Below are 27420 nucleotides of genomic sequence, written 5' to 3'. Positions count from 1 at the left end.
AATCAACCATCAGTGAAAGTAACACACAGATAAAGCCAATGACTAGGGACACCACCTTCTACAGGACAAGTTAATTAACTCTGTCTCTACCTCCCACATCATACATCTAAAGCAAATAGCACCATCCGCAGATGAGGATAAATTATGGATACCAATAACACCTATTTCTTGAATTTGTTATAAATAACCTACAAATAATACCTAGCATATGGGATCCACTCAATAAATGCTGGCTATTGTAATAATTACAATCTTTTTTACCAGACTCATCATTAATAAGACTGCCTATAGAACTTCACTTGCATTTTCCGCAAGCTACCCCAACTCTGATGTTGCTTTTTGAGTCCCTGTGCTGTTTTAAGTACTGAATTTGACAGCTTTGTGTATACCTCAAAGACAGGGAACACGTTATGTTCTTGTTTTTATCACGGTGATCCCTTATGGTGCTTGTCTCTTGAAAATCCACTTATGACCTTCAATAACTGGACCACTGTCCAAATGACAGCTCTGAGTGTTCATTTTCTCTTATATATTCCCTATTCAGGCCTACTGACTGTGGTCATGTCATCACAGTTTTCATCATTCTTGAACCATCATCTCGTTAAGGCTATGGTCTGAATTTTTTCTGACTTTTTAAAATTTGCCTTCTTAATATGCCCAAAACTATGTCTGATCTCCCTGTCTCATGTGGAGTGATCAATCTCCCCCAAGGTTCCTTTCCTGTCCCCTTCACAACTAGTTCTTTTTCAACTACTGCAGTTTAATTGAACCCAAGACAGCAGTTTCTTTTGCTGCATTCTGTGTTCTTGGGGGAGATCATGTTGTCTACTGGGCAACTCAAGAAATAATCTGATGCTCTTCTTCTCACGGAATGAGATTTTCATTGCTGAACAGATGATCTAAGAACCCATTTTGACTGTGTCTTGCCTCCATTGAACCAGCTTTTGAGATCCAAATTAAGAATGCCGTGTCTTCCCTACAGTGTCCACTGACCAAGCAGCCTGTGGCTAATCCATATGATGTTCTCCCCTGCGGTGACTTGCGACCCAACTTCTGTCCCCAAAGCTATGAATTTCCATGCAAACATACCTCTTCCCTGATATCAAAGTTCATTTCCTACTCCTTCTTTGATAATGGCTATTGGAAAAGAACCCTTATCCATATTCGAATCAGCTTTTTCATCCAAACATACTTCATAGTATCATCTTTGTCAGTGTTGGGACTCAGTGGATCTGAGTGGTTCAGAGAATGGACAAACTTGGGTTTGAATTTTGATTGCAACTTTTTGCATGGCCTTGGGCAAGTCACTTCATTTCTCTGACCCTTCAGTGTCTTCACTTAGAATGTCATGGGAAAAGTAATGCATGTAATCTAACACCTGGAATTTAACCACACGCTGCAATGGGTGTAAATAGTCATATGGGGCCATAGGACTTAACTCTGTTCCCTGTGGAGGCTTCTCCTGATCAGTGGGCACTGCTTCCATTTCTTCGTCTCCCACAAAAGCTGTTTGGTTTCTTCATTTTTGTCAGAGTTTTGTCAGCCTCTCCCTCAAATATCAGTTTCAAACTCCCCTTTTCACATGAGTGAACATCCTGCCAAGTAAGTTCCACCCTCTCAACTCTCTGCCAAGAACGTATCATTACTCCATTCTCATCTTTGGTCCAAAAAAACAATCCCGGTTTTAGATACCATCAGCTTATCATACCCTTCTTAATCTTCAAGAAAACCTCAGAATGAAACAAAATGGTGAACCCATCTGCGCAACACCTCCCCAAACCCCAGCTTTTTCCCCCTTCCTTTTCTGGCCAAACTTCTCAAATAAATGGTCAGCAACTCTTCCCACACACTCCTTTTACCTCCTGCAGCCGCGCTTCCAATCACATCCTCCACTGAGAGCCCTCTCTGAAGGATCACAAATGGCTCCCACTTCCACTGGACCAAAGTCTAGCCTTTCACCTCCATCAAATCCTACCTCCTGGGCTCTAGCTTTGTTGAGCCTCTACTCCTTTCTGATGCATTCTCCTAATTCGCAGAGATGGGAACATCACAGATTTGGGGGTCAAATAAGTCTAGGTTAAATAACCACTGCCTCATCCTTTCAGGAAGCGTTTTCTGCCCTCCCCCTCCCCCATCCCTCTGTTACAGGTGCTCATAGCCTCTGAGCCTCTCCGCTACTAAGACAAGTTACCCAACCAAGTTGTTTCCTCAGTCTATAAAGCAGGAAGAATGACACCTGTAGTTGGAAGACTGAAATGCAATAATATTTGCCCAGCTCCCAGTGCCTGGCCCATAGTAGGTGCTTACTAATTGCTATTTCCCATCTCCTCCCACTTGCTCTATCTTGCCTCTTGTTCTGTCTCTATCTTCTTGCTCTGTCTTCTTGAATGGCTCTTGTCACTCTCTCCCCTGATCTCCTGACCATCTCAGCCCTCTCACTACACTCACTCCTGTGAAGAACGAAAGCCCTCTGCGAGGGTAACTCAGATATCCATCACCAGACACGATTTGGGCGCCAGTCCCTCATGACCTCCTGCCTATAGTACATTTCCATTCCAAGGTCAACTCCGCCTTGGGGTAACCCAATTTTGAACTCATCTTATTCACCACTAAATCAGATGACCATTCCTGTTTCCCTTTTTATGCTAACAACTCAACACATGAGAAGTTATTGAAGGAAATGGGGGTGTTTGTCAACAAGACCAAAGTTGAAGGGGGGACATGGAATCAGTTCTCAAATCCATTGTCCTGTAGAATAGATAATAAAAAGTTTCTCCAGAAGGAGATTAAACAGAGGTCAGTTTGGGCTCAATCTAAGAGAAGTGTACAAATGAAAAGAGCTGTTCAATGGTAGAATCCGAGTTGCCCAGGGATGTAATGAGTCAGTTTGAGTGGCCACAGATCAGAGAAGCCACGGAATGGCTTAATATGTAGGTTAAGGACTCCTGTCACCTAAAATTCAAGAAGCTTTCACAGCTTGACCCTTTTGCACACTGTAGAGAACAGGACTTCTAGGAGTGTATGTTTCAACCTAGATCATTCTTTTATTTAAATGTACAATATATTATAACTTTTAATAGGACTTATGAATTATCTGTGCTTAAGGATGGAATTTGAGAATGCCTGATGCAATTAAGGACAGTTATTTCCAGCTATTGGTCTGTTATGCTTAAACCCTTCAGTGGTTTCTTATTGTTTGTAAGGCATCAGCTCCTGTCCTTGTGGTGCCTCGGGCCTGCCCTGTCTGCTGTCTGCCCACTTTACTAGCTGGCTTTGGATCCCCACCTACCTCTTGCCCTGGGCTCTCCTCACGCTGGCCTTGCTCCTTGCAGCTTTGAAGACTTTATGCCTTCTCCTGGTTCACCTTTGCTCTTCCTTAGCTCACTGCTCAAATATGACTTCCTCAAGGCAGTGTTTCCCAGTCTCCCAAGCTACATGCCTGTTGTAGATGTTTAGAGCACCCTGCGCTTCTCATGAATTGACGTTTTCACAATCACAGTTCACTGTGGGCTTGAATTAGCTGTTCATATGAGCTCTGTTTGGGCAGGGCTCTTCTCTCCTTGCTCTCTGCCCATCCCCCAGGACCTAGTGTAATGTTTGATGCACAGTAGGTGCTCAATAAATGTCTGTTGAGATGATGAATAAATGAAAGTGAGCGTACACAGTTCACAGAGTAGAAGTTGGATATGGCCACTTTCAACTCCAGGATTCTCCACTTCAGTGATACTCACTTTAGGGACAGAAATGTAGCCTTCATCATTATCCATCATTTCCTTTGCCTTCATCCTTTATACAATCAAATCTCAAATCCTGTTGACTATTATTGGGAAATATATCTTGGATGGCTTCTGTATCCTGTTGCCTCGGATAGGAGCTTCCTGTTTCTGCTCTTGCCTTCTCCAGCCTGCCTTAAGGACCACTCCCTATTTGTCTGCAGCAGTGGTTCTCAAATCCAGCTGGGCTCAGAATCACCCCCTGTGGAGCCTACTGAAAACACACCCACAAAGATTTGATCAGTGGGTCAGAGATTTGGAAATCTGCTTTTATTTTCCAAATCCCCCAGGTGATTCTGATGTTCACACAAGGGCAATAATTACTGTTTTCAGGCACTGTTTTTATCTTGACCCTTGACCTTGCTCAAACACTTGCTTCTAGTTCTGTTTTTCACACTTTTCAACTGAATGGGACTCTAGGATCTGGGTCTGTTACCCAAAGCAACCTCGAAAGCATGACATGTCTCATTTTATCTTTAAAAAGCAATGCAAATGTTTTATTATAGTTCATAATATGTCTAACCTCATCTATAGCCCCCTTAAAATATCTTTGTACAAAATGGACCTTCGGAGATGCATTGTGTTTATCTTGGCTTCTCCTTCCCCTCTCCTCCCCTCCCCTGCCCTCCACTGTGCACTCCCAGGTGATGTGAACTCCAGCCTCCAGTAAATATCCCAGCACAGAGTGCCAGAATGGAAATGGATCTGGACATGGAATCAGAACACCCACATCTGAGCCCTGGGTCAGCCGCTCACTTCCGTGTTATGAGAACATACATTTTTATAAAGTTTTTAACTTTGAGAAGCACTTTGACATTCACCAGTTATCTTCATTTCAGCTTAGCTTCAGGGACATTGCACATCATCCACAGAGCGCTTTGTGCAGAGGCTGGGCAACCCCTGCCATATGATCATACATGCTCTCACTTAGCAGCCGTTCACTGGGGGGCTGCTATGGGCAAGAAGGAACCTGTGTAATGGAGGACTCATCAGACAGAGACTTGACCACCGAAGTCTTTTTTCTGGAGACCCTTCCAGCCCTGAGTTTCTCTTCTGTGGCATCTCTTGACCCTGGTGATGGCCCTACAAAGTAGACAGCGGAGACACTCTCCCTATTGGACAGATGCAATAACAAAGGTTCAAACAGATGACTCTGCTCTTCCTCCTTCCTGAAAGATGCAACTCAGTGTCATCTATCTCCCTGCCACATCCACCTCTAGCTCTCCCCTGACTTTGAGTTACCACCACCCTCCTCACACTGGGCTTTTAGAAGTTTTCACCACACTTGTTGAAATATGTTTTCTGTGTGTATGAGTCCTGAGGTCTAGGACTATCTTTTGTGTCATATTCCCAGTGTCTAACACTGAGCAAATGCTTAATAGTTATAGTCAAGTGTACTTATTACTGAAAGCACCCCATGACTCAATAGATACTGTCGTAATCCCATTTTATAGATGAAGAAACTGAGGTTTTGAAAGGTCTGTTTATTTATGCAGCCCAACTCACCTCCATAGCTGAGTTCTTTACCATTGCTCTCCGCTGCTTCTCCATGAATATTGGAATTACAGGACAGGCAGCCTGTATGAGGTTTTATTTCTTATCCTTTACACTCTTCCCGCTGTGGCCCTTGGAGTTCTGGTATTCAGCATTCATGAAGCTCTCATTCTCCTCGAAGTAACAGAGACTGACCCAGGAGAGCCCAGGCAGGGTTTGTCCTCCATCTAAAATTCCATTCGGGGAATCCCAGCCTCGCCCCAAGTAGGGAGTGGAAGTGCAGAGCTGGCCTGGCGTGATTCTTCTCCCTGGCACAGCTGTCAGGCTGCAGCAGGGGCAGAATGTGGCACCGCATTGCAGTCATACCAGTTCTGAGGAATTGATGGGCAGCATGAATCACAGGAGGCAAGCTTGGGGGCTTTTTATAGCCCTCTAAGAACCTAGAGGAAAACTGATCTCCTGAGAGAAATGGAGCACGTGCCTTTTCCAGGCACCATTCCCTCAACCATGCAGTCCCCAGATGCCTGCAGTTCATCTTAGGGCAAGAGTCACAGCTAAGTGAGTAGCGTAGTATGGTGGAAGAAATTCACTGCTGGGAGATAAGGATCCTAACCCAGTTCCTGAATTCCCCCCTTGGGCTTCAGTTCCTTCACCATTAAGGTTGAAGTATTACAGTGCAGGGACCAGCAGACCTCAGCCCAGGGATAAAATCTGGCCTGCCACCTGTCTTTGTAAAGAAAAGTTTTATTGGAATACAGCCACATCTATTCATTATATGTTGTCTATGGCTACTTTCTCACTGTAAGGACAGAGTTGGGTACTTGAAACAAAGGCCTACAAAGCCTAAAATATGTACTATCTTGTCCTTTACAGAAAAAGTTGGCCAACTGCTGGATTAGGCCGTAGAGAGATTGGGAGTGTCTGCCTGGAGCACTGTGGCGAGAAGGGTTCTGAGGGTGTGTCCAAACTGAGGAATGAAGCACGTTCTTAAACCAGACAAGAGAGTGTGTTCAAGAGTAGTATTGAGAGGACCCCAGAATGCCATTTACCCGTGTTTTTCAAATTACTTTTGGCCTCAGCATCCTTTTGCAAACAAAATCTGAAGCAACAGCACTGCTATGGGTGAAATGGGAATGAGAATGCTGAGCACAGCCCGCTCCCTTCCTCCTACTCCTGGGGCAGCACCTAAGGAAACTATGCAGATCCCATAGGCTTCATCAGAAGAGCATTGGGAAACCACTTATCTAATCCTATCTCATTCATTCTGCAACTGGGGAAACAGGTACAAGGGGTAGTGGCTCGCCTACGGTCACCTGACGGGTTCCCATTTGACTTTCCACAAGTCACTAATGTGGTTATCAGGCATCAGCAGAGCACAGACATATTTCTGCTAAAGAGAAAGCCTGTCCATTGCCTTTGCAGGGCCTCAGGGATGCCACAGTGCACGGGTGACCAGGGAGTGTGCCCTTGCTGACCTGGAGTACCCGGGTTTGGGGCTGGGACTTGGCGGGGACACATTGTTGATATCAGCCCATGTTTCACCATGGCCTAGTCAGAGTTTTGGAGGCTTTTTTTGTTTTTTTCTGACAGCACCAAAACCAAAAGAAGAACATAAAAATTAAATTAGACCATATATATTTTTATTTCATTGATACAAAGATTTTTTTTAAAAAAACTCAGAACATATCTTACAATTGACATCTTAATTTATTCATTTTGTTCTCTTTTCTTTCAAAAAGCTGTTGTTCAATATGAAAATATCTTCAAATCAGTGGCATCTTAAAATGGAGAAATTATGATAATTTATACTAAGGCTTTCTTTTGAAGATGGAAGCAGATTTATTCATTTGTAGAATAAATATTTACTCTTCCTGCCCGTTCTTGTTGAAGGGTTTGCTGAAAGCAGATCCTGCTGATGTGAAACCAAGGGGGATTTTTTTTTTTTAGCTCCACTTGAACCAAGAAGAAAACTGATCTCCTGGGAGTGTGCCAGGAAGCCAGAGAGCCTGATGGCTTTTCCTCACCTCCAGCCAGCACCCAGGTGCTGCTCCCAGGGGTTCCAGAGGGGAAGCTCAGGGTCCCTGAATCTCCCAGTGTGGCAGAGAAAGTGTAACTTGGTCACCAGTGCCTGGAACACGAGGTCATATCTAGTCAGTGTCCACCAAAGAGAATATATAAAGGACAGGAGGTTAAAGGGACACTTCCTAGCCAGGAGCACTGCGGGGATAGCATTCCAGATGGAGAAAATCGTGGAAAGAGAAGCCCAGAAGCATGCTCAGAAAGCAAAGCAGGGCAACATGTTGAGAGCCCAGAGGAGCAGGTGGAGGTGAAATGGGGCCTCCATGTTCTTCCAAAGAGTAGGGCCTTATTCTCCGGGCTGCTAACTGGGTATGTCCCAGTCCATGGAGGTTGTGCAGCTTGCAATCTGTAACTAATAATAGAGACAGGATAGTACAAGAGCTAAGGGCTCCGACTGTGGTGTCAAGTTGCCCAGAGTTTCAATCCTGGCTCTACTCCTTTCACTTAACCCCCTGAGTTTGTTTCTTCAACTAAAAATGGAAACAACAGTTTCCTATCTACAATGAGGGATCATTGGATTCCTATAGGAAAAGCACTCAGCACATAAGAAGCAGTCAACTTTTTGAAAAAAGAAAGCAAATGCCTAAAACTCCAGTGTAGAAATGATTGCCTTTCTTAATAAATTAGAAAGGAATCCCAGTTACCTCTCCGACACTTTCATTCTCACTCCTGCCTGCTCATCCTGGGAAGGGATGAGATTACAGAGACATTGGAGATAAGCCACGGGGAGTGTATGGAGCACGTGAGGATCTTTCATCATCTTTGTCACAAAGGAAAACTGGTGTTCTGGGCCCTGGGGAGCAGTGGATGAGTTGTGAGCAGGAAGAGATGACGATGTGTTGTAATCTGGGGAGATTATTAAAGCCAACAATGAGCTCGCATTAGAATGGAAAGGGAGAGATTGGAAAGAGGTGGCCAGTAGGAGGTGCAGCACATATCTCAGGTGAGCAGCAGACTGTAAGACCAGCTCACCTTGATGTTTAAAAGCTGAGATACATAAAACTTTAAACTCTCCACTTTGAGTTAGGGTTAATTGTACAGAATTGTTAGTCTAATGCAGAGGAGATATTTGGGGCATTTTAAAACTCCAAACATCCATTTCCATGACCTTTGATCAACATTTTCTTGGGTCTTCAACCCCATTGAGGAGGTAGGAAGCACGCTGGGGTCTCCTAGAGCCTATTCAGGCGTGGATTCCTGTGGGGCAGTTTCATGGGGGCCTGGCCCAGAACAAATCCAGGTTTAACACTGAAAGGTTTCTGCAGGTGAGAGGGGAGGAAGGGAGGGAAGACTTCCTACCTGGGCAGACAGTCAGAGTGGCCATCTGAGCTCAGCCTTCAGCCTCCCACCTCGAATATCTAGCCTTGGCGCTGGTTGATTTCCCTTTCATCACTGACAACTGCAGCAGCAGCAATCACAATGAACGCTTACAGCATGATTCATAGGAACCTGGCACATGAATGCAGTCTTCATTCACCGGTTCCCTTTCTTCTTCCCACAACCTTGAGGTAAGCGCTCTTATTATCTCTGTCTTACAGTTGAAAAAACAGACTTGGTGAAGTGATGAAACCTGCCTGGGTGAGGGAAGGCAAATCCCAGGTTTGATGTTGGGTATTTCTCACCTGGATTCATAATGCCACAGCTACCCACTGAACTGACCCCTCCCTAGCCTTCCTGATGATGGACTGACCCACCTGGGCTCCATCCCCCTTGGAAGGGACACCTATCTGCCTCTCTTAGGTCAGATTGCCAGAAAGTTCTTCTATACAGTAAACCTAATATTGTGGTCTTGGAGCTGTCACTCGTGGGTTCATTTCTGCTCCCCAAGGCCCCAGTTCCCCAGGGAGCACATCTGTTCCACCCCTTCTTTTCCCCCACTCCAAGAGCCCTTCTGTTCTTGGAGACATTTGTCAAAGGCAGGATTCATGGGGCCTCCCTAGTCTGTGGTCCTTGCTATGAATTCCAGGTTGTCACTTGGCCCCTCCCCAGTGCACCTGCTGTGTACCCACTACTGTGCTGAACACTGAGCAGATATAAAGTCAGGCATTGTCTCAGTCCTCATGGATTCACAGTTAGAGGAGAAGGACATCAAACAAGTCATCTGGTCTGGTACATAGAACAGGGAAATCTCACCTGTCCGGGAAGGCTGGATCAGCCTCCTGGAGGAAGTGGTATTTAAACCAATTGTCAGAGTTATAAGCAAGCACTTCCTGGGGTGTGGGGAAGATTTCAGATAATAATCATATCATCAACTTGGTATGCATCAGGAACTTCTCTAAGTACGTTATATAACACCGCAATGGATCCTCACAACGGCCGTGTGAGGAATAAGTATTACTATTACCCAAATTTTGCAGATGAGGAAACAGACACAGAGAAGTAACTTGCCCAAAGTCACACAGTTACTTACACAGTAACAGTTGGAGAACAGGTTATGCAGAGGAAACACCACAAACAAACAGCACCAGAGTAGGGTCTCAGATATTGCAAATAGGTCAGAAATAGTAAAAAATAATTTTTAAACTCTATTGAATAGAACAAAGCCAACCACATACTCCTGTTAGTGTAGCCTGCGGCATCTGTTGATGATTTTCTGGTTCCTTGATCACACTGAGGTTTCTGCAAGCCAGTTGTCCACTTAATCCTTTGCCTTTCTGAATGAGGTGCTATTCAGTCTCTTCTGAATTCCAAATGAGTCTGTTGTTTGATTGGAAGTGGGAGGTAAGAGGATGGCACATTTACATTAATCACAATTTACTGGTTTTCAAAACTCAGTTTACAGGGTGCTCCCACTTCTCACCAGCGTCATCAGACTTGGGTCTCACAATAGGCGTGTGAGGTAGGCAGGGCAGTTATGATCATCCCACTTTGATGTTGAGGAAATTGAGGCTCAGAGACACACAGCAACTTGCCCAAGATCACACAACCAGTATAAATGTGGAGCTGGAGCTTGAACCCTGGGATGCTGGCTCCAGTGCCTGTGTTTTCTCCAGAGCACCAAAACATAGTGCACTGTGGGAGGCGGAAAGTTTCCAACTCTGGCTCCTGTGGCCTCTGGCAAGTTTGACCTTGCTAGGCCTCTGTGAGGAACACTGGGGTAAGAGTTCCCACCATATAGGGTTGCTGCAAAGAGCAAATGAGGTAACAGGCACTGAGTGTTAGGCACAGAGAATACTCCCACAATGGAATAGCATGTAACAGTCAAAATGAATGAACACAATGACAAGCAGCAATATGGATAAATCTTAGCAGCATAATATTAAAGAAAAAAGTCACAAAAGGTTACCTATAGCACTATATTATTTTAATATATTTTAACACTAAAAATTTAAAATATTTTCAGGAGTACATCTCGTATACTATAGTACTAAAACTATATACAAGGGAAAGCAAGGGCATGATAAACACAGTGAGATTGGGCTGGGGAGGCAGGAGGGCGAGATCATAAAGTTAGACCTAAGATAGTGTCAAGATCCTGGCTTTTGCTTTGAATGGTGGGTTTGTGGGTGCTTACACCATTATCAAAAATAACTATGGCCTGGCGCGGTGGCTCACTCCTGTAATCCCAGCACATTGGAAAGCTGAGGCTGGCAGATCACGATGTCAGGAGATTAAGACCATTCTGGCCAACATGGTGAAACCGTGTCTCTACTAAAAATATAAAAATTAGCTGGGTGTGGTGGCACGCGCCTGTAATCCCAGCTACTTGGAAGCTGAGGCAAGACAATCACTTGAACCAGGGAGTCGGAGATTGCCGTGAGCCAAAATGGCTCCACTGCTCTCCAGCATGGCAACAGAGCGAGACTCCATCTCAAAAAATAGACAAATAAATGAATTTTTAAAAATATGGCATGCATGGGCCAATGATGAGAGTATGTCATGAAGCAAGGATTAGGATTAATTTTTGTCCACCTGAGGTCCTATTTTTATGTATTTATATTTTGAGACGGAGTCTTGCTCTGTTGCCCAGGCTGCAGTGCAGGGGTGCAATCTTTGCTCACTGCAGCCTCTGCCTTCCGAGTTCAAGCAATTCTTCTGCCTCAATCCCCCTTCCCACCTCCCCCACCAGAGTAGCGGGGATGACAGGCATGTGGGTTTTTTGTTTTTTGGGGTCTTTTGTTTAGTAAAGATGGCGTTTCACCATGTTAGCCAGGCTGGTCTTGAACTCCTGACCTCAAGTGATCCGCCCACCTTAGCCCCACAAAGTGCTGGGATTACAGGTATAAGCCACTGCACCCAGCCATGAGGTCCTATTTTTTAAAAGAAGTAAAAGTGCTAGGCGCACTACCCATCATGTAGGAAGTGTTCAATACATGTTAGCTGTTATTATTAGATATCTTTAATATTATTAATGATATAACCCACATACCCCTAGTCAGAGGCTTTGCTGTGAGCCCAGGGAGGTTAGTGAGATGGGCCCTCAAACTCAGACATCTCAAAAGCAGAAATCCCCAGCCCTATCTAGGCCTCAGGCCAGGCACCTGACCTGGTGAATGAACAGCAGTTAGGGAATGGTCAGAGGAACTCACTGCTGGTTCCAGCAAGCTCTGCAGGTAGGGAACGCCTATAAGAAGGAGGCCAGAAAGTAGCTAGTGCTGTGATTGAAAACAAGCTCTGGAGTGAGGTCAAGGTTTGAATCAGCCTGCTAGCTGTGTGCCGTTAGACAAATGACTGTGCCTCTCTGAGCCTCACGTGGCTCATGTGTAAATAGCAAGTAAAAACAGAACCTACCTCACAGGGACATTTTGAAGAGTAAGTGAAGTAATCCACGCACAATGCTTAGCACAACATCTGGAACATCACTTTAGAGCTTGAAAATACTACCTGCTTTTACTATCAGGCATCCCAGACTACTCCCTGGGACTGCGCTGCTTCCCCACGCCATTTGTGAAGGAGACGGTGCAGGCCGCTGGATACGGAAACAGCTGCCATCTTGTGTGTGGACTGCGTGTGTGTGTCACAGTTTTCCACTTCCTCCTGGACCTATTTCCTTTGTGAGCTCAACCCGGAGGAATCCGCAGACAAAGGAACAATTCTGGGAGAGCCCAGTCCCACAGCCAAAAGCTATTTCCTCAGAAGCGGCTGTCCTTCCCCACTCCCTCCCGTGTGGTCTGGAAATGGCTTGGGGAGAAGCAGCTAAGGCTTCCCTGGAGGCTCAGAGCTGAGAAACAAAGTGCCCAAGTGAAGGCCCTCCTGGTGGAGGACAGGAACCTGGGCAGAGCTGCTGCGAGGAAGGCCATTGAGGATGCGGGCTTCCCTGAGCCTGTCACCCTCGCCTGACTCCTGGGAAGAGTGGCGCCCAGAAACTCCCCGTGACCTCCCTGTCTTCCTGAAATAACAGTACATCAGAGGCTGGCCCTCTACCATCTCTAATCATAATCCCTACATTTGCCAGCCTTTTCCCAGCCATTCCTCATTTCCCCCTCACACGAACCTGCGCATGGGCTTTCTAAGCCCCTTCTTACGGAAGAGGAAAATGATTCTGAGGGGGTTAAATAACTCACCCGAAATTACATCCTGGCAAATGGGAGGAGTCAGAGCCCAAACCAAGTCCTCTAAGTCCCGAATTCTTCCCACTATTTTTTGCCTTCTCCCTTTATGAATGCTTCTGTGTTTCTATCCTGTGGAGTCAAGTTTGTACTATTCTCTTAAGCATAAAAGGATATTCAGTTTCCTGCAATCGCTGTAATTAACACACACAAAAGTCTTCCAAGGTGACCTCACTACCCCTGCCCTCCCTCACACAGGGGCTATATTTAACTCTTGGAAAGCACTAAGAAAGGCATTGGCTTTGCAGCTGGGCTTTTTTTCCACCCCTTTGTCATTCTTTTCCAGCCCGCATGCACAGTGGGCTTCCCTATCCAAGCTGGGACAACAGGAAGTGTTTGTCTTAGTGATAAACAATGCGAGTCCAACCAGTGCCATCTCCTTCCACGTTCTGCCCACTGTTTGGCCTTCCTTTGGACTCAGAGAGAAGTGCCTGTAAATTCAGAGGGAGGAAGGGAGATAACCTAACGGCCCCAGCCGGGTAGATTTGCAACAACTTAGAAGAGTCTGTGGACAAGAAATCTCTTAAGAAGAGATTTCTCAACCCACGAAGTGAAGGGGCAGTTCTGCCAGCCTCACCTGAGGAGCTGGTGACCTCTCTGCAGAGTCAACCCAGAGCTGGACACAGACAGAAGCAGCACCCTGAAGGAAAACTGAGGAAGGCATAACAGCTAGATCCTCCAGTATTCTCATGTGTAAATGGGGCTAACCCACCTCGTTGTAAGACTTAATTCATATAAATAATACATGTAAATCACTTAACGCAGAGCATGACTTATAGCAGTAATGGAAGAGTAATAGAGATAGCTAATGTTTGCTGAGAGCTTACTGTGTGCCAGACACTGTTCAGGCACAGTCACATGTCGGGGCCAGTTCCTGCTGGTGAGGTAGATATGCTCACTTACTGATGGTGTACATGAGGCACGGGTACTTATGCAAGTTTCCCCAGAGGTACGCAGTTTGCAAATTGGGAAACAGGAATTAAATTCAGGTGGTTTAGGTTGCTCAATATCTGTTATCATTATGTCTCAATGTATATGTTAGAATTAAAACCCACCAACTACAAAAATGTGCGTCACTAAATCAATTGCCAGCTATATTCACGTGAGGGATACAAATTCAACAAAATAGAGCATTTGGGAGCCTAGCCAAGTGAAAAATCGGGCTTCTGCCTCCTTTTAAGTACTGGGAGTACTTTTCGTTGCCTGATTGTTTTTCTTTTTTTTTTTTCAAGCATCTCTTTACTATACTGAGCCACCATGAGGCCAGACATGGTTTTAAAATCACATTAACTGTTAGAGTTTATCAACTCTTAAATGAAAACAAAGTTTGCTCCCAGAATTTATAGTTCCAGGTATACTTAAATATTTGCCCTATGTTTGGCGCTAGCTAAAGCTGGCAATGCTCCTGCACTCAAGGAGCTCAGGCTCAAGTTGTGGAAAGTGACAGTCGTTAAAAAATACATAAGTAAATACAAAATCTCACCATGTGAAGTGTCACAGGGAGACATACTTGATGCTACCATGGCATAAAATGGGAGGAACAGTGCATTGAAGAGGACAAGGAAGGTATCCATCCCTGAGGAAGTCAGGATTGAGTAGAGAGCTAAAGAAGGTGTTACTGGCTGGCAGGGGAAGGAAGTTCTGATAGGCAGAGGGAACAGCTCATCAAAGTCCTGAGTTAAGAGGCTGAGGAACAGAGCGTGGGGACAGCCTGGAAAGAGGTCTCTCTAGAAAAGCCTGCAGGGCTTGAAAGTCATAGGAAAGGGTGCTCTTCCTTTCCTTCATCCTACCCAAGCACTGAGCTCACATCTGATCAGCATACTGCCTTTCTTTCCAGGGTGACTTGCCTCCCCTCTGGTATAATGGGTCATAACCCACTAATATGCTCACTTGTTAAAACACAGTATGCAGAAAGTTATCTCTAAAATCATGATCAAAAATGTTCAAAGTAATGCACTGGTTCTTTCTCCAGAACAGGAGCCTTTATGAGATGGAAATTGGGTCATTTTCCTTTGCATAAGAAAGGTAATTTGAGTAAACCACAAGAAAAATTGTAGACCCTTCACAGAACCACAGTCTCACAGCTTTCCTTTCTCCATTTTTAAATGGTGCTGGTTGCATTTACTCTGACTTTGAAAACAAAGAAGGATACGTGATCTTTGTGATCTCTGTAAAGAGGCTGGTCACATAGTGAGGTGGGGAAAAAAGAAGCTGTATATTTTCCTAACTGCTTTGCATTTAATGAATGTGTGATTTGCAAGCTGTTTCTAAGCGTTTTTGGACATTCCAGCGTCTAAAAGGTACACAGGAATGAGCTCATGAGTCCAAGTGCCCAGCATTAGGCCCAGTTTGACAGTAGCCAATACAGGGTTTATTATTCTTGTGGCTTGCTGAAATTTAATTCCTCACTTGTCTTTTGTTTTGAACTCATTATCTTTGTGATCTCTAAATCAATCCGACCTTCTGTGTGCTAGTGTCCTTACTGGCTGGGATAAATACCTCTTGCTTAAAGGTTTCACTCAGACTGCAGCAGGGATGTGAACCAGGTAGCAAATGGTAGTACTTTTTATGGTAGCTTAATTTCTACTATCTAACATCTTATTTTGATTTCAGTCATGTGGGGAGGAGTGAGGAGAAGATAGAAAGGTGATCTTACTCCCAGTTGGGTACTCACCAGGAACAATAAGGACTTAGCAGTCTAATCTTAGATATATTTTAAGTAGGTTTCTAAATTTATTTGAAAAACTTTCTTGCTACCCAGAGAATAATTATCCCTCATCTTGGGTTTCTGAGCCTCTCTGTCTCACTTAAAAGATTGAAAACTTATAAACAATGATTAGCCCATTTCTTCCTGTTGTATCTTGTTCCCATCATTGGAATTCACCTCCCTAGGATTCAACTAAACCAAGCAAGATAGATGGAATTTATTCGTGGTTCTTAATAAACTTGAGACATAAAGACAGTTCTGTCCTGATGCCCAAGTCTGCCCTCAGAAAGCACAGATGACCTGAACAGAGAGCAAAGACAGGAGAGAAGGGCAGCTTAGGAACTAGGAACAAAATTTTTCCTGACTAGGGACAGCAGGGACCCAGGATTCCTGGGTTGCATGACTGCCCCTCCCTCTAGAAGATATTTCCTCCTCACCTTGCATGGGGGGTGGTCGTTGGGATGTCAGCACCCTGAGGGAAGGAGCTCTGCCAGCTCCTTGTGCCACAGCCATCTGAAGCTCAGTGTCAGGGCCAGAGCCATGAATAGTCCACAGGATAAGGCTTGCAGAGTCCCACCATGCCCTCTTGTCCCATACCCTCCTCCTTCGTGCCTACCACTGCACCTGAAACTCCACGGGGCAGTCACAGATGAATGCAGAGAGCAGCCATTGAGTGCCTGAGCACCATACTCATCAGTTCATTTCATCTTCACCATAAGCTTGTGAAGCGGCTACTGTGATCACCCCCACTGTTTGCAGATGAAGAATCAGAAGGGTAGGAAAGTTTAGAAATTTCCCCCAGAAGCCCACAGCTAGAAAATGACAGAGCTGGAAGGGAGCCCAAATTGTGCAATCCTGTGCTCTTAGCCACTCTTCTATGACAAATCTTAAGCATTAAGCTTTGTGTAAGTATTATGTGAACTTAACACAAACTACTTTTCCCCCAACTGGCTGTGTGAATATCTAAGTCAAATAACCTCTTGGACACTCACTTGCTACATGTTTAATACAAGAGTGTTAGACTAGGCCCTCAAAATATTGTATTCATTGAGTAAATGTTCATTGGGAATCTGCTGCATACTGATTGAGGCGCAGACCCTGTCCTTGTGGAGCTTGTTACAACTATAGCATATCTGTTCCTAGTGCTATCTGATCAATACTTTGGAGTCTGCATAGTTCTGGGGAGTATTAGACAATAACAACAATGAAGAAACAACATGCAATATGGCTATCATTTCGTGAATGTTTGTTCGAGGCATGGTACCATGCAAAGTGCTTCATAAGCGTAACCTTACCTGGTTTTCCAAGCCTGTGCAGTTGGGATCCTATCATTCTCATTTTGCCTATGATGAAACCAGGGCTCAAAATTTCGAATGTGGCCATCATTCCAAAGCTCAGAAGTGGCAGTGCAAGAATGCCAGCATCCATGGGGGCAACCCCAAAGCCCTAGCCACTGCACTACTCTAAGCAAGACTCCATGCTCCATCTTTTATCATCTTCAAGGGCTCTTATTCCCACCTTGACTCTCAGTTATTTAGAAGAGGATATCTAAAGATAATTTTGTAAGGAATAGGAGAGGTTTTCCCACATTCCCTATGTTCATAGATGTCCTCTGTAGCATTTTTTTTCTGGTGGAGTATTTTGCAGAGGTTGAACCTTGGACGGCCCGCATCAGAGTCACCTGGAGTACTTGTAAAAATGCAAGTACCTGGATCCAGGATGGGCCTACCAAATTAGACTCTCTGGAAAGGACGTCTGGTATCGTGCATTTTCAACAATCTCACTGGAGGAGTCTTTTCTTACTAAAATTTGAGGCTCTTGTCTTGATGGTCTATATGAGCCCTAGCAGAAACACTTGTCATATGCCTTATACCCATATGACCTCTCCAATTTAAATTCTCTGATGTTTTAAATCTCTGTGGTTTGAATTCTGTAGCATTAAAGATGAAGCTGTCATCAAAATTCTGTATTTACTGTGATTGAAAGCTAGCTGCTTGGGGTGAGCTCTGTATTGTTCTGGAAGAGCCCAGCACTGGCTGAAAGGTTTCTTACATCCATGATGTATATCAGGTTTTCTCTGGGATGAGATCCCTGCTGTTAATTCAGGTATCTGCTTTGAGTGGTTTATTTTTCTTCTATGAGATCTTCACAGTTGAAGCTCTGAAGTTCAAACAGGCCCAGTGGGGAGAGGGCCTTCATGCAGGAATTTCAGCCCCACATGAAGGTCTCATCCACAGGTGAAGGTATACCCAGATAGGAGCCTCATGAAGTCATGGCCCAGAGTGCTCCACTGGAGGGCTGTGAGGAAGCCCAGTATTCACATCTGCCCACCTCCTCCCAGCCCCAGCCTGGCCTCCTGGCCTCTGCTGCACTGAGCTGGGCTGAAGTCTTCTGATGGAGCATTCAGGTGCAAGATCAGACAGGCAGTTCAAGGCCTGGCGTTACTGCTTACCAGCTGAGTAACTTCACTTCTCTGAGCCTCCATTTCCTCCTTTGTAGGGCATTGGAGGATTAAATGAGATAATGTGCATTAACTGCCCAGCTCAAGGTAACTGCTCAGCTCCAGGGAAAGACTGGCAGGTTCAGTGCAAGCTGCGCTTTGCATCATGGTTCCCCTCCCTCTGCCCCTGCTGCCTGCCAGATCTGTTCAGGTCACAGAAACCCCACCAGGACTGGACTGGCAGCCCCTCATTCTCCGTCTGCTTCTCTCAGATGCACTCAGTCCCTTTCTTCTGCTTTGGTCTATTTGAACTTTGGTGATCAAATCTCAGTTAAAGGAAGAGCACTTAGATGTCAAGGTCCGGCGTTAAGAATCTCATCAAAGACCAGGAAGGAAACAAAAAAGGTATTACAAAGCTTGGATGCTAAAGCTCAGGTTTTTCAATGCAGAGCACTCACACAGAACCTGCCCTTCTTACTTTAGAAAGGACTTTAACAAACCTTAAAGTAGAAACAGTATAGCATTTAGAAGCCAGAAAGCTGCCACACTTAAGCATTTACTGATAGCAACAAGAAATTGTTGGAACTTCACAGCAAAAAGAAAGAGAGACAGAAGGAAAGAAAGAAACAAAAGAAGAGAGGGAGGGGGAAAAAAGAAAGAGGAGAGTGGAGAGAGGAAGGGAGGGAAGGGGGAAAGGAAGGAAGGAAAAGGGTGGGGGGACAGATCAAAAAAACCCAAAAAGTTTAGCAATTAGTCATTCATTGGGGGGCAGCAGTTTTTAAAGCGCAGCTAGGGATGAGAGGGCTGTCTGGGGGCAGTCCCCAAGGTGTTTTCAGGGGTTTGTAAGGTCCAAACAGCTTCTATGTAGTACTAAGACATTATATACATTTTCGCTCCTGTTCTCTACAAGTTTACAGTGGAGTTTTCCAAGCACAACCTGTGATGAATTGGTAACTTTGAAGGCTAGTGGAATAAGTATCTGCGTGTTCTTGTGTTTCATAGATTTCTCAGTTTTAATGCTAATACAGTAAATATTGATAGATACAACCCACATAAAACAAAAGCAATTTGGGGCCCTCAACAATTTTTTTAAGACAGGGTCTTGCTCTTTTACCCAAGCTGGAGTGCAGTGGCAGAGTCAGGACTCACTACAACCTCTACCTCTCAGCGTCAAGCGATCCTTCCACCGTGGCCTCCTAAGTAGCTAGGACTACAGGCACATGCCACCACTCCCAGCTCATTTTTTATAGATAGTGTTTTACCATGTTGCCCAGTCTGGTCTCAAATTCCTGAGCTTAAGTGATTGGCTCACCTCGACTTCCCAAAATACTGAGATTACAGACATGAGCCAACACGTCTGCCCCAATAATTTTTAAAAGTATAAAAGGACCATGATACCAAAAAGTTTCAGAATGACTGGTATAGGGATAAACAGTCTAGTGCACCCCTGAGCTATAACATCCTGTGGAAAAGCAGAGAGATGTCATGTGAGTCGTGGCTGCAGGCCACAGGAGTGCTCCCAGGCCACCTGCGACTGCCTTCTTGCATCTGCTGTGGCCTCGCTTGTGAGTAGTTACGTATGAGAGAGTACACGTGTGTGTGTGTAAGAGGCAGCGAGAGAATGTTCATTGGGACAATTGGAACAATCTCTTATTTATTTTTTCTAATCCCTACCCAGGGGCCAGGCTGACACATAATTAGTGCCCAGCAAATGCTTTGGAATTGAGTTAACCAACATTTGGTGTGCTATCAGTCTGTTCTCACGCTGCTATTAAAGACATACCTGAGGCTGGGTAATTTATAAAGGAAAGAGGTTTAATTGACTCGCAATTCAGCATGGCTGGGGATCCCTCAGGAAACTTACAATCAAGGGGAAGCAAACATGTCCTTCTTCACATGGCAGCAGCAAGGAGAGGTGCCAAGCAAAAATGGGAAAAGCCCCTAATAAAACCATCAGATCTCATGAGAACGGTGCTGAGCAAAAATGGGAAAAGCCCCTAATAAAATCATCAGATCTCATGAGAACTCACTCACTATCCCGAGAACAGCAGCAAGGGGATAAATGACTCCATGATTCAATTACCTCCCTCTGGGTCCCTCCCATGACACATGGGGATTATAGGAGCTACATTCAAGATGAGATTTGGGTGGGGACACAGCCAAGTCATATCAGTGTGTCTGTTGAGGGCGCCAGAGAGGTTTGTGATTCCATTTGAAAAGATTTCCTTAAAAACAGCTAAAGTTTGGCTAAAATGATTTTAAATGATTACCTGCTTTAAAGAGGGAAACATATCCATCCAGAACACGTGTATATGTGGCATGGTGGGGGCTCAGGCCCTGGAGGCTGCAGGATCTCCAGGGACCTTTCACCTGAGCTCTGGAGGGGAGCAGCGCCCCCACCAGAGTTATGCCACTCTGATCTCTAGGGATCACACAGACTTGGAATCAGCCTGGCTCCACCTCTCAAGCTGTGCCACCGTCCCATAGCTGTCCCAGCCTGTGTCATCTTCTGAAAAATAGACATTGGCAGTCCCAAAAGGACTGCCCACAGATGTGTCCTGGGGATTGGATGGAAAAATGCACAGAAAGCCCCTCCCTCAGTGCCCAGCAGCTGAGAGTGCACATGAGATAGGAGCTGCCCATATCAGCCTTCAGCTCCTTGTCAACAAGTTTGGGGTGGTGATGGATTGCCACAGAGACACGGCAGCATCATGCTTTCCTAACAAGGATCACTATCTATACTCAGGTTTATATTTAAAAGAAGGTCCTAGTGTGGTCATCTGTTCATTCCTCTCTTGTCAGACACATGAAGAGCACCCACACTGAGCAGGCCCCAGACTAGATGATAAGGAAGCAGAGATTCACAGTCCAGTCCATTTCTCCTAGAGCCTCACAGCCTGCCAAGGGAGGCAGGCACTCAGGGATCAGCACAGATCAGTGCCGTAAATTCTTCATTGACAGCAAGAATAGCTGACTTGTGGTGAGCATTCGCTCTGTGCCGGGTAAGGCCCTTTGCATGCCTGGTGTCATTAATTCTCACAGCCACCCTGTGAGGCAGATGCTGTTATTATCCCCCCTGTAAAGGAGGAAACTGAATCACCCACAGGTTAAGTGATTTGCTAATGAATGATAGAGCCTGAATTTGAACCCAGGCAATCTGGCTCCAGGGCCTATTGTCTTCTGCATGGTGCTGTATCTCCTTCTACACCTCCAGGCCCTGCAGCTCCAGGTCAGTGTGTCCTGTTTCCTCAGGAGGGCCCAGGGTGGGGAACAGCACATGGAGTTAGGAGTCATGGCTGGAGCTGAAGTCCTGGCTTTTCTTCTTGCCTCTGTGCAACTTCAAGCAAGTTATTTATCTTCTCTGAGCCTTAGTGTCTTCATCTACAAGGTAGGGGTGATCATGAGACCTACCTCAAAACTTGTTGGTAGGAGCAAAACAAATACTGTGAGTCAGTATATCTCTGTGGTTAAAAGAAGTGAATGAAGAAAGCAGCTTCACTGTAGGCTCTGCTAGCTGTGTGATCCTGGAGAAGGTATTTATCCTCCTGGAGCTTTAGTTTCATCCTCCATATAATGGAGCTAATAAAATGCTTGATATGAGATTTAAATGAGACAATAAAATGTAAAAGGGCTGAACACAACTGATAATGATTGTTCAGCACAGGTTAGCTTCTATTATCATGCGTAAGTACTTAGTGGGTTGCAAAGCAGGACAATACTACTGTGATGAAGCTGCTCTTTGGCTCTAAGGCAAACCAAGTTCCAAGTTACTTTTTGGGACAGGGAGACATCAATGACATCATGATCTTGGCATGTCGCAGTCCTTTAAAGCACTCTGTGTTCTTGCAACTCAGCATGGTCCTGGACCACTAGCATCAGCTGCAGCTGGGCACAGGTCAGAAATGCAGAATCTCAGATCCCACCCCACACCTCCTGAACCAGAATTTGCATTTTGACAAGATCCCCAGGTAATTCTTACACACACTCAAGTTTGAGAAGCACTGGTGTCACATGGAAAGAAAGAATGGCAATGGTAGCATGGAGTGAGAAGGGTTAATGTTTAGTTTGGCTGTGGCCAAGGCACCGGAAACAGAAGGTTCCAGAGATTGAAGCACATGAACTGATGGGACAGGAAGGCTCCCTTTCCTGCCTGTGTCCTGGATGGCCAGGGGCTCCGGCCTGAGACCTGTGCTGAGCTTTGAGCTGCAGTGAGAAAGGACCCTGGTCCAGCAAAGTAGAGGGCAATTTGGAACAGAGGGAGGCCTGAGAGCCTCTGCTTGGGGCTGCCTGGGCTCAGCGTTGCCAGGTGAGCCTGGGGAGGTCCAGTCCTTGGGCCAAGGCCATCTGAGGTAGAATGGGGAGGAGACCCAAAGAAACACCACAGGACTACCTGAGCAGGACCCTCCCATGGGAGCGAGTAGACAGTGCTGGGACAGCTGAGAGCCCCCAGGTCTGCCTGCCCACCTGGACCTGCCCTCTCTCCCCTGCCACCCTCCTCTAGGTGGTGGGGGGCCAGGCTCCCAGACACAGAGCTGTGACTGTGCCCATCTGCCTTCCTCCGCAGTGCTGGAGCAGCTGCTCCCAGAGCTCACTGGGCTGCTCAGCCTCCTGGACCACGAGTACCTCAGCGATACCGCCCTGGAGAAGAAGATGGCCGTGGCCTCCATCCTGCAGAGCCTGCAGCCCCTTCCAGGTCAGCCACCAGCAGCCATCCCGGAAGAGCACTGCTTATGCAGGACAACAAAACCTCTCTTCACCCCGACTCAAAAACATGCAGGAACCGTCTGCCCCACCCCCACCCCAGGGGCTGCTGCAGGAGGAAAGCTAAGCGCTGGACACAGCCACCAATGCATTTTATGCATGCTCTTGCCCAGTGTCCTCCTCCGCCAGAGCCCTACCTCCCCACCCACAGCCCTGGCTGTGCTCTTTGTACTTCTCTACCCCCGCCCTCCACACACACATGCACATACATGATCTACAACACAAACACACACAGCCCCTCACACAACTCTACATGCTCCCATGCCCCACACACATCCACCACACCTGACACATGACACACACACAACCTCACATAAGCCTGGCAGCCTCAGTAATCTGTTTCCATGCTGGGCTTCTGGGCATCCTTTTACTTAGAGAAAGAGATCTTCAATAACATTGTAAAAACTAAAAGTTCGAAAACCAGTGAAATAATTTAGGACGTGAATGCATTTTGCAAACTGAGCACTGTGTCCCGTGTGGGCTAGAAATATGAGTGGGGTGGGGGAGACCTGACCCCTCCACCTTCACAGCTGGCATGTCCCCCTTCTTCCTCACAGCAAAGGAGGTCTCCTACCTATATGTGAACACAGCAGACCTCCACTCGGGGCCCAGCTTCGTGGAGTCCCTTTTTGAAGAATTTGGTAAGTGACCCTCTCTCAGCCTCAGCTACAGAGCCATCCCTCTCTCCCTGTGTATGTGGCAGGGTCCCAGGACTGCACTGGGCCTGGCTCTAACATCATTAATTCGCTTTGGGCAAGTCCTTGGCCCCTCTGGGCTCTGCCAGCTCTGAAAGTCTAATCAAAGTCTGCATGGGAATAGGAATTCATCTTAGAGATTTGAGGAGTGGTCAGGATGGCCATGCAGTCCAAAGAAGCCATGGCACATTAGGTTGTTTCCTTGCCGGCCACACCCAGGTGATTACCACCAGAGACACTGGGCTGAATGGTGCAGTGGCTCAGCAGAAATGAGAGCTTGCGTGGCTGCATGCAGAGTACCTGCTGTCCTAGCCCCTTCCTGAGGGAAGGCAGCCCTGTTCGACATAGAAAGAAAGCTACAGGCCTCAGCGAGAGAGTACTGGGGACTCATAGACAGGGAGCACATTGTGCCTTCATAACATAACCCTCAAAGATTTCCGAAGTACCATAACAAATATGATTTTATTTGATCCTCCCTACAATCCTAGAAGACAGGCAAGGCAGACATCATTGCGGCCAGCAAACAGATGAGTTTCAGACTCATAAGTCATTTGCTTAAGGTTATTAATGGAGGGGTGGTGGAGCCCAACCTCACACTCAGGCCTCCTGACCCCAAATCCAGCCCTCTTCCTCTGGGCTGGGCTGCTCATCCTTGGCTTTCTCTGCCCAATGGCCTAACCATGTGTAGACTGTGACCTGAGTGACCTTCAGAACATGCCGGAGGATGAGGGGGAGCCCAGCAAAGGAGCCAGCCCTGAGCCAGCCAAGAGCCCATGCCTGAGAAACGTGAGTCATGACCTGGGTTCCCATACCTCAGGGCCTCTGTCCCTCAGGAGGAGGCAAGGGAAGCTCTCCCCTTCATGCTGGGTGCCCTCCTGGCAGTTCCGGACCCTGTTGTCTCTCTCAGGTTTGGGTGAGGGCACAGGCAGCACTGTGTGAACATTTCAATGGCCTGTGACATGCTCAGTGTATGTTATTTTCCTTATTTCTTTTATTTTTTATTTTGCCACCTTCCTGACTGGGAAGTCACTGTTTGTGCTGAGCAGGGGGAATGTGGTGAACTTGGCTGTGCCCTCAGGCCCAAAGGACATCACCACTGCAACTTCTATTGCATAACATAAGCCAGGCTATAGGAAAAGCTCTGGACCAGGAGTTGGGTGACCTCTGCCTGCCCTGTGACACTGCTGTGTAGCCTTGGGCGAGTCGCTTTTCTTCTCTGAGCCTGAGTTTTTCACCTACAGAATGAAAGACTGGACCAGATGTAGGATGCCCAACCTTGGGGCCATGGAATTACAGCAAGGGGCTCATAATCGCAAGAAGCTTTGTCAGCTGTATAATTCATTGCCATCATCACCAGCAATGGTACCAGTCACTAACAACTTACTATGTCCTTTACATGCTGACAGCAACTCAGTGAGGTTGGCATGATTGTTATCCCCATTTTACAGATGAGGAAACTGAGGCTCAGAGAGAATGAGTGATATGCCCTATGTCCCACTACTCACATGTGGCAGAACTTAGCTGTAAAACCAGGGTTCCCCTGGCCCAGTCGCTCAGTACTCAGCCGCAGGTGGTCCTGCCTCACTAAAGAACAGGGTTCACGCTTGCTTGTCCTACCGCACCTCGTGTGTGTGCAGATGTGGTTACAGAGTAGTGCAGAGCTCACAGTAGCTTTTGGTAATTCTGTATGTGCTCCATAAAAAGTATGACTACTACTGTTTGGCAGTCCACAAAACTTGCAGACATTCCAGGGGAGCCCTGATGATTAAAAATTTGGGGTTAAGAAGCACTGGATAAATATGCCCTAGGGATTTGCCAGCTCTGAAATTCTATTAAAAAGTGTGGCTTCGCATTCAGACTGCCTCCTGCCTTCCACAAGCTCCTGCCTTCTTCTCCCTCAGCCTCCCTCTCCCCACCCTGCTCTGCTCCCCTAGCCCTCTTTTTTGTTCCCTTGCAGGCAGCCGACCTGCCTCCACCGCTCCCCAACAAGCCTCCCCCTGAGGACTACTATGAAGAAGCCCTTCCTCTGGGACCCGGCAAGTCTCCTGAGTACATCAGTTCCCACAGTAAGTTCTGGTCCCCTTGGTGGGGCTGGGGACTTCCCCTCCCTGAGAAGCCAGATCTAAGTTCCTCTGTGTCCTGCGGGAGCTGGAGCTGCAAGCCTGTCACCATCCCAACCATGTCACCATTGGCTGAGGAGAAGCTTCCCTGGGCACCTGGCCTCTTCAGTGACAGTCAGGGTGGACCATTGGGTGTGGCCCCAGGGGCTGGGGGCTTGGGTTCTAGTCCCAGATTTCTGTGGCCTTGGAAAATCCCCTTGCCCTCTCTGGATCTCGGTTCTTCCACCCTTAAAAAAAAGGAACCAGATACACCCGTGTCAGTGTGCTAGGAGGCAGCTCCACAGATGACCACCACTATACTGCTCCCCCTACTAAAACTGGCAACCCAAGCACTCCTCTAGAGTGCGTGGTGAAATCGTTTCAGTAGAATCACATCCTACAGGTGGATGCGGTTGTCAGGTCAATGCATAAAATAAAAAGCACGTGCTGGGCGCGGTGGCTCAAGCCTGTAATCCCAGCACTTTGGGAGGCTGAGGCGGGTGGATCACAAGGTCAAGAGATCAAGACCATCCTGGTCAACATGGTGAAACCCCGTCTCTACTAAAACTACAAAAAATTAGCTGAGCATGGTGGCGCGTGCCTGTAGTCCCAGCTACTCAGGAGGCTGAGGCAGGAGAATTGCCTGAACCCAGGAGGTGGAGGTTGCGGTGAGCCGAGATCGCGCCATTGCACTCCAGCCTGGGTAACAAGAGCGAAACTCCGTCTCAAAATAAATAAATAAATAAAAATAAAAAGCACGTGGTCTAAACCACAGGTTGTCAGAGTAGAGCGGGGGGACCCAGGGGTTCATAAGATGATGTAGGCAGAAAATATCAGAAGCTTTACTTCTGTTTAGTTCAACACATCTTTTAATAAATTCCATGTAAATGTTTTGTAGTATTTATAATCTGATAATAGCATATTTGTTAAAAAAAATTACATATAAGTATATAACATACAAAAATAAACATAAAGATATGTATATATTTTTACTAGGAGCTGGGTGCAATAAAATGATTTAGTGAGCACTGGTACAAGTTACCACTGAAAATCTCTTAACTGGCCATAAAGGAGAGCCTGTGATCTTTTCACTGGTCTCCTCCAGCACTGTAACACATGGATGTTCTTTTGAATGAAGAGCAGATGAAGTCACTTGTTTGGGTAAAAGGACTTAACATTACATATAAGAAACTATATGCTCATGTTTGGATGGCTCAGAATGAGTAGTTGAATTTGTATAAGATAACGTTTGTTTATTATGCTACTCTGTCATTCAGCAGCACAGTGAAATGTTCTCCAACCGCCAAAAAATAATCAAATAGATCTGTCTGTGCTGATGAATTCATTTTAGAATTGATCTAATCAATTCTAAATCACGAGGTCAGGAGATCAAGACCATCCTGGCCAATGTGGTGAAACCCCATCTCTACTAAAAGTACAAAAATTAGCTGGGAATGGTAGCGTGTGCCTGTAGTCCCAGCTACTCGGGAGGCTGAGGCAGGAGAATTGCTTGATCGGCACAGACAGATCAGCATAGACAGATCTGTTTGATTTGTCATTGAAAACATCAAACACAGAATACTGTATACAACAATTCCATTTGTTTTTTAAAATAGGGTACACACACACACCCATACACACATGCATACATCCATTTTAACAATTTTTTGAGGATATGCAAGGAACTATTAATAGGATTTTCCTGTGGGAAATTAATAGAAATATGGGTAAAGGGAACATATTTTTTCATTCATACTTTTGTGTTACTGTTTGTGATTTTTACCATGGGTGAATTTTTTTGTTGTGGTAAAATACGTGTAAGA

General features: G+C 46.0%; 1 protein-coding gene across 3 annotated transcripts in view; it reads left to right on the top strand.

Annotated features, from left to right (window-relative positions):
- Positions 1–27420, top strand: part of AFAP1L1 (actin filament associated protein 1 like 1) — a 69734-nt gene that overhangs the window by 4140 nt on the left and 38174 nt on the right. The window contains exons 1-5 of one of the 3 annotated variants that reach the window (XM_032250271.1): positions 11595–18447; positions 22607–22735; positions 23361–23444; positions 24187–24284; positions 25456–25564. In XM_032250271.1, the coding sequence (XP_032106162.1) occupies positions 18393–18447; positions 22607–22735; positions 23361–23444; positions 24187–24284; positions 25456–25564 (475 nt within the window). In that variant the 5' untranslated portion in view covers positions 11595–18392. Of the gene's footprint in view, positions 1–11594; positions 18448–22606; positions 22736–23360; positions 23445–24186; positions 24285–24768; positions 24861–25455; positions 25565–27420 lie in introns of those variants that run through there. The other 2 variants (XM_032250272.1, XM_032250273.1) reach the window with 2 other exon arrangements.

Source organism: Sapajus apella, unplaced genomic scaffold (genome assembly GCF_009761245.1).
Source record: "Sapajus apella isolate SASKATOON/1434 unplaced genomic scaffold, GSC_monkey_1.0 scaffold71, whole genome shotgun sequence".
Lineage (NCBI taxonomy): Eukaryota > Metazoa > Chordata > Mammalia > Primates > Cebidae > Sapajus > Sapajus apella.
This window is presented reverse-complemented; position numbering and strand designations above follow the sequence as displayed.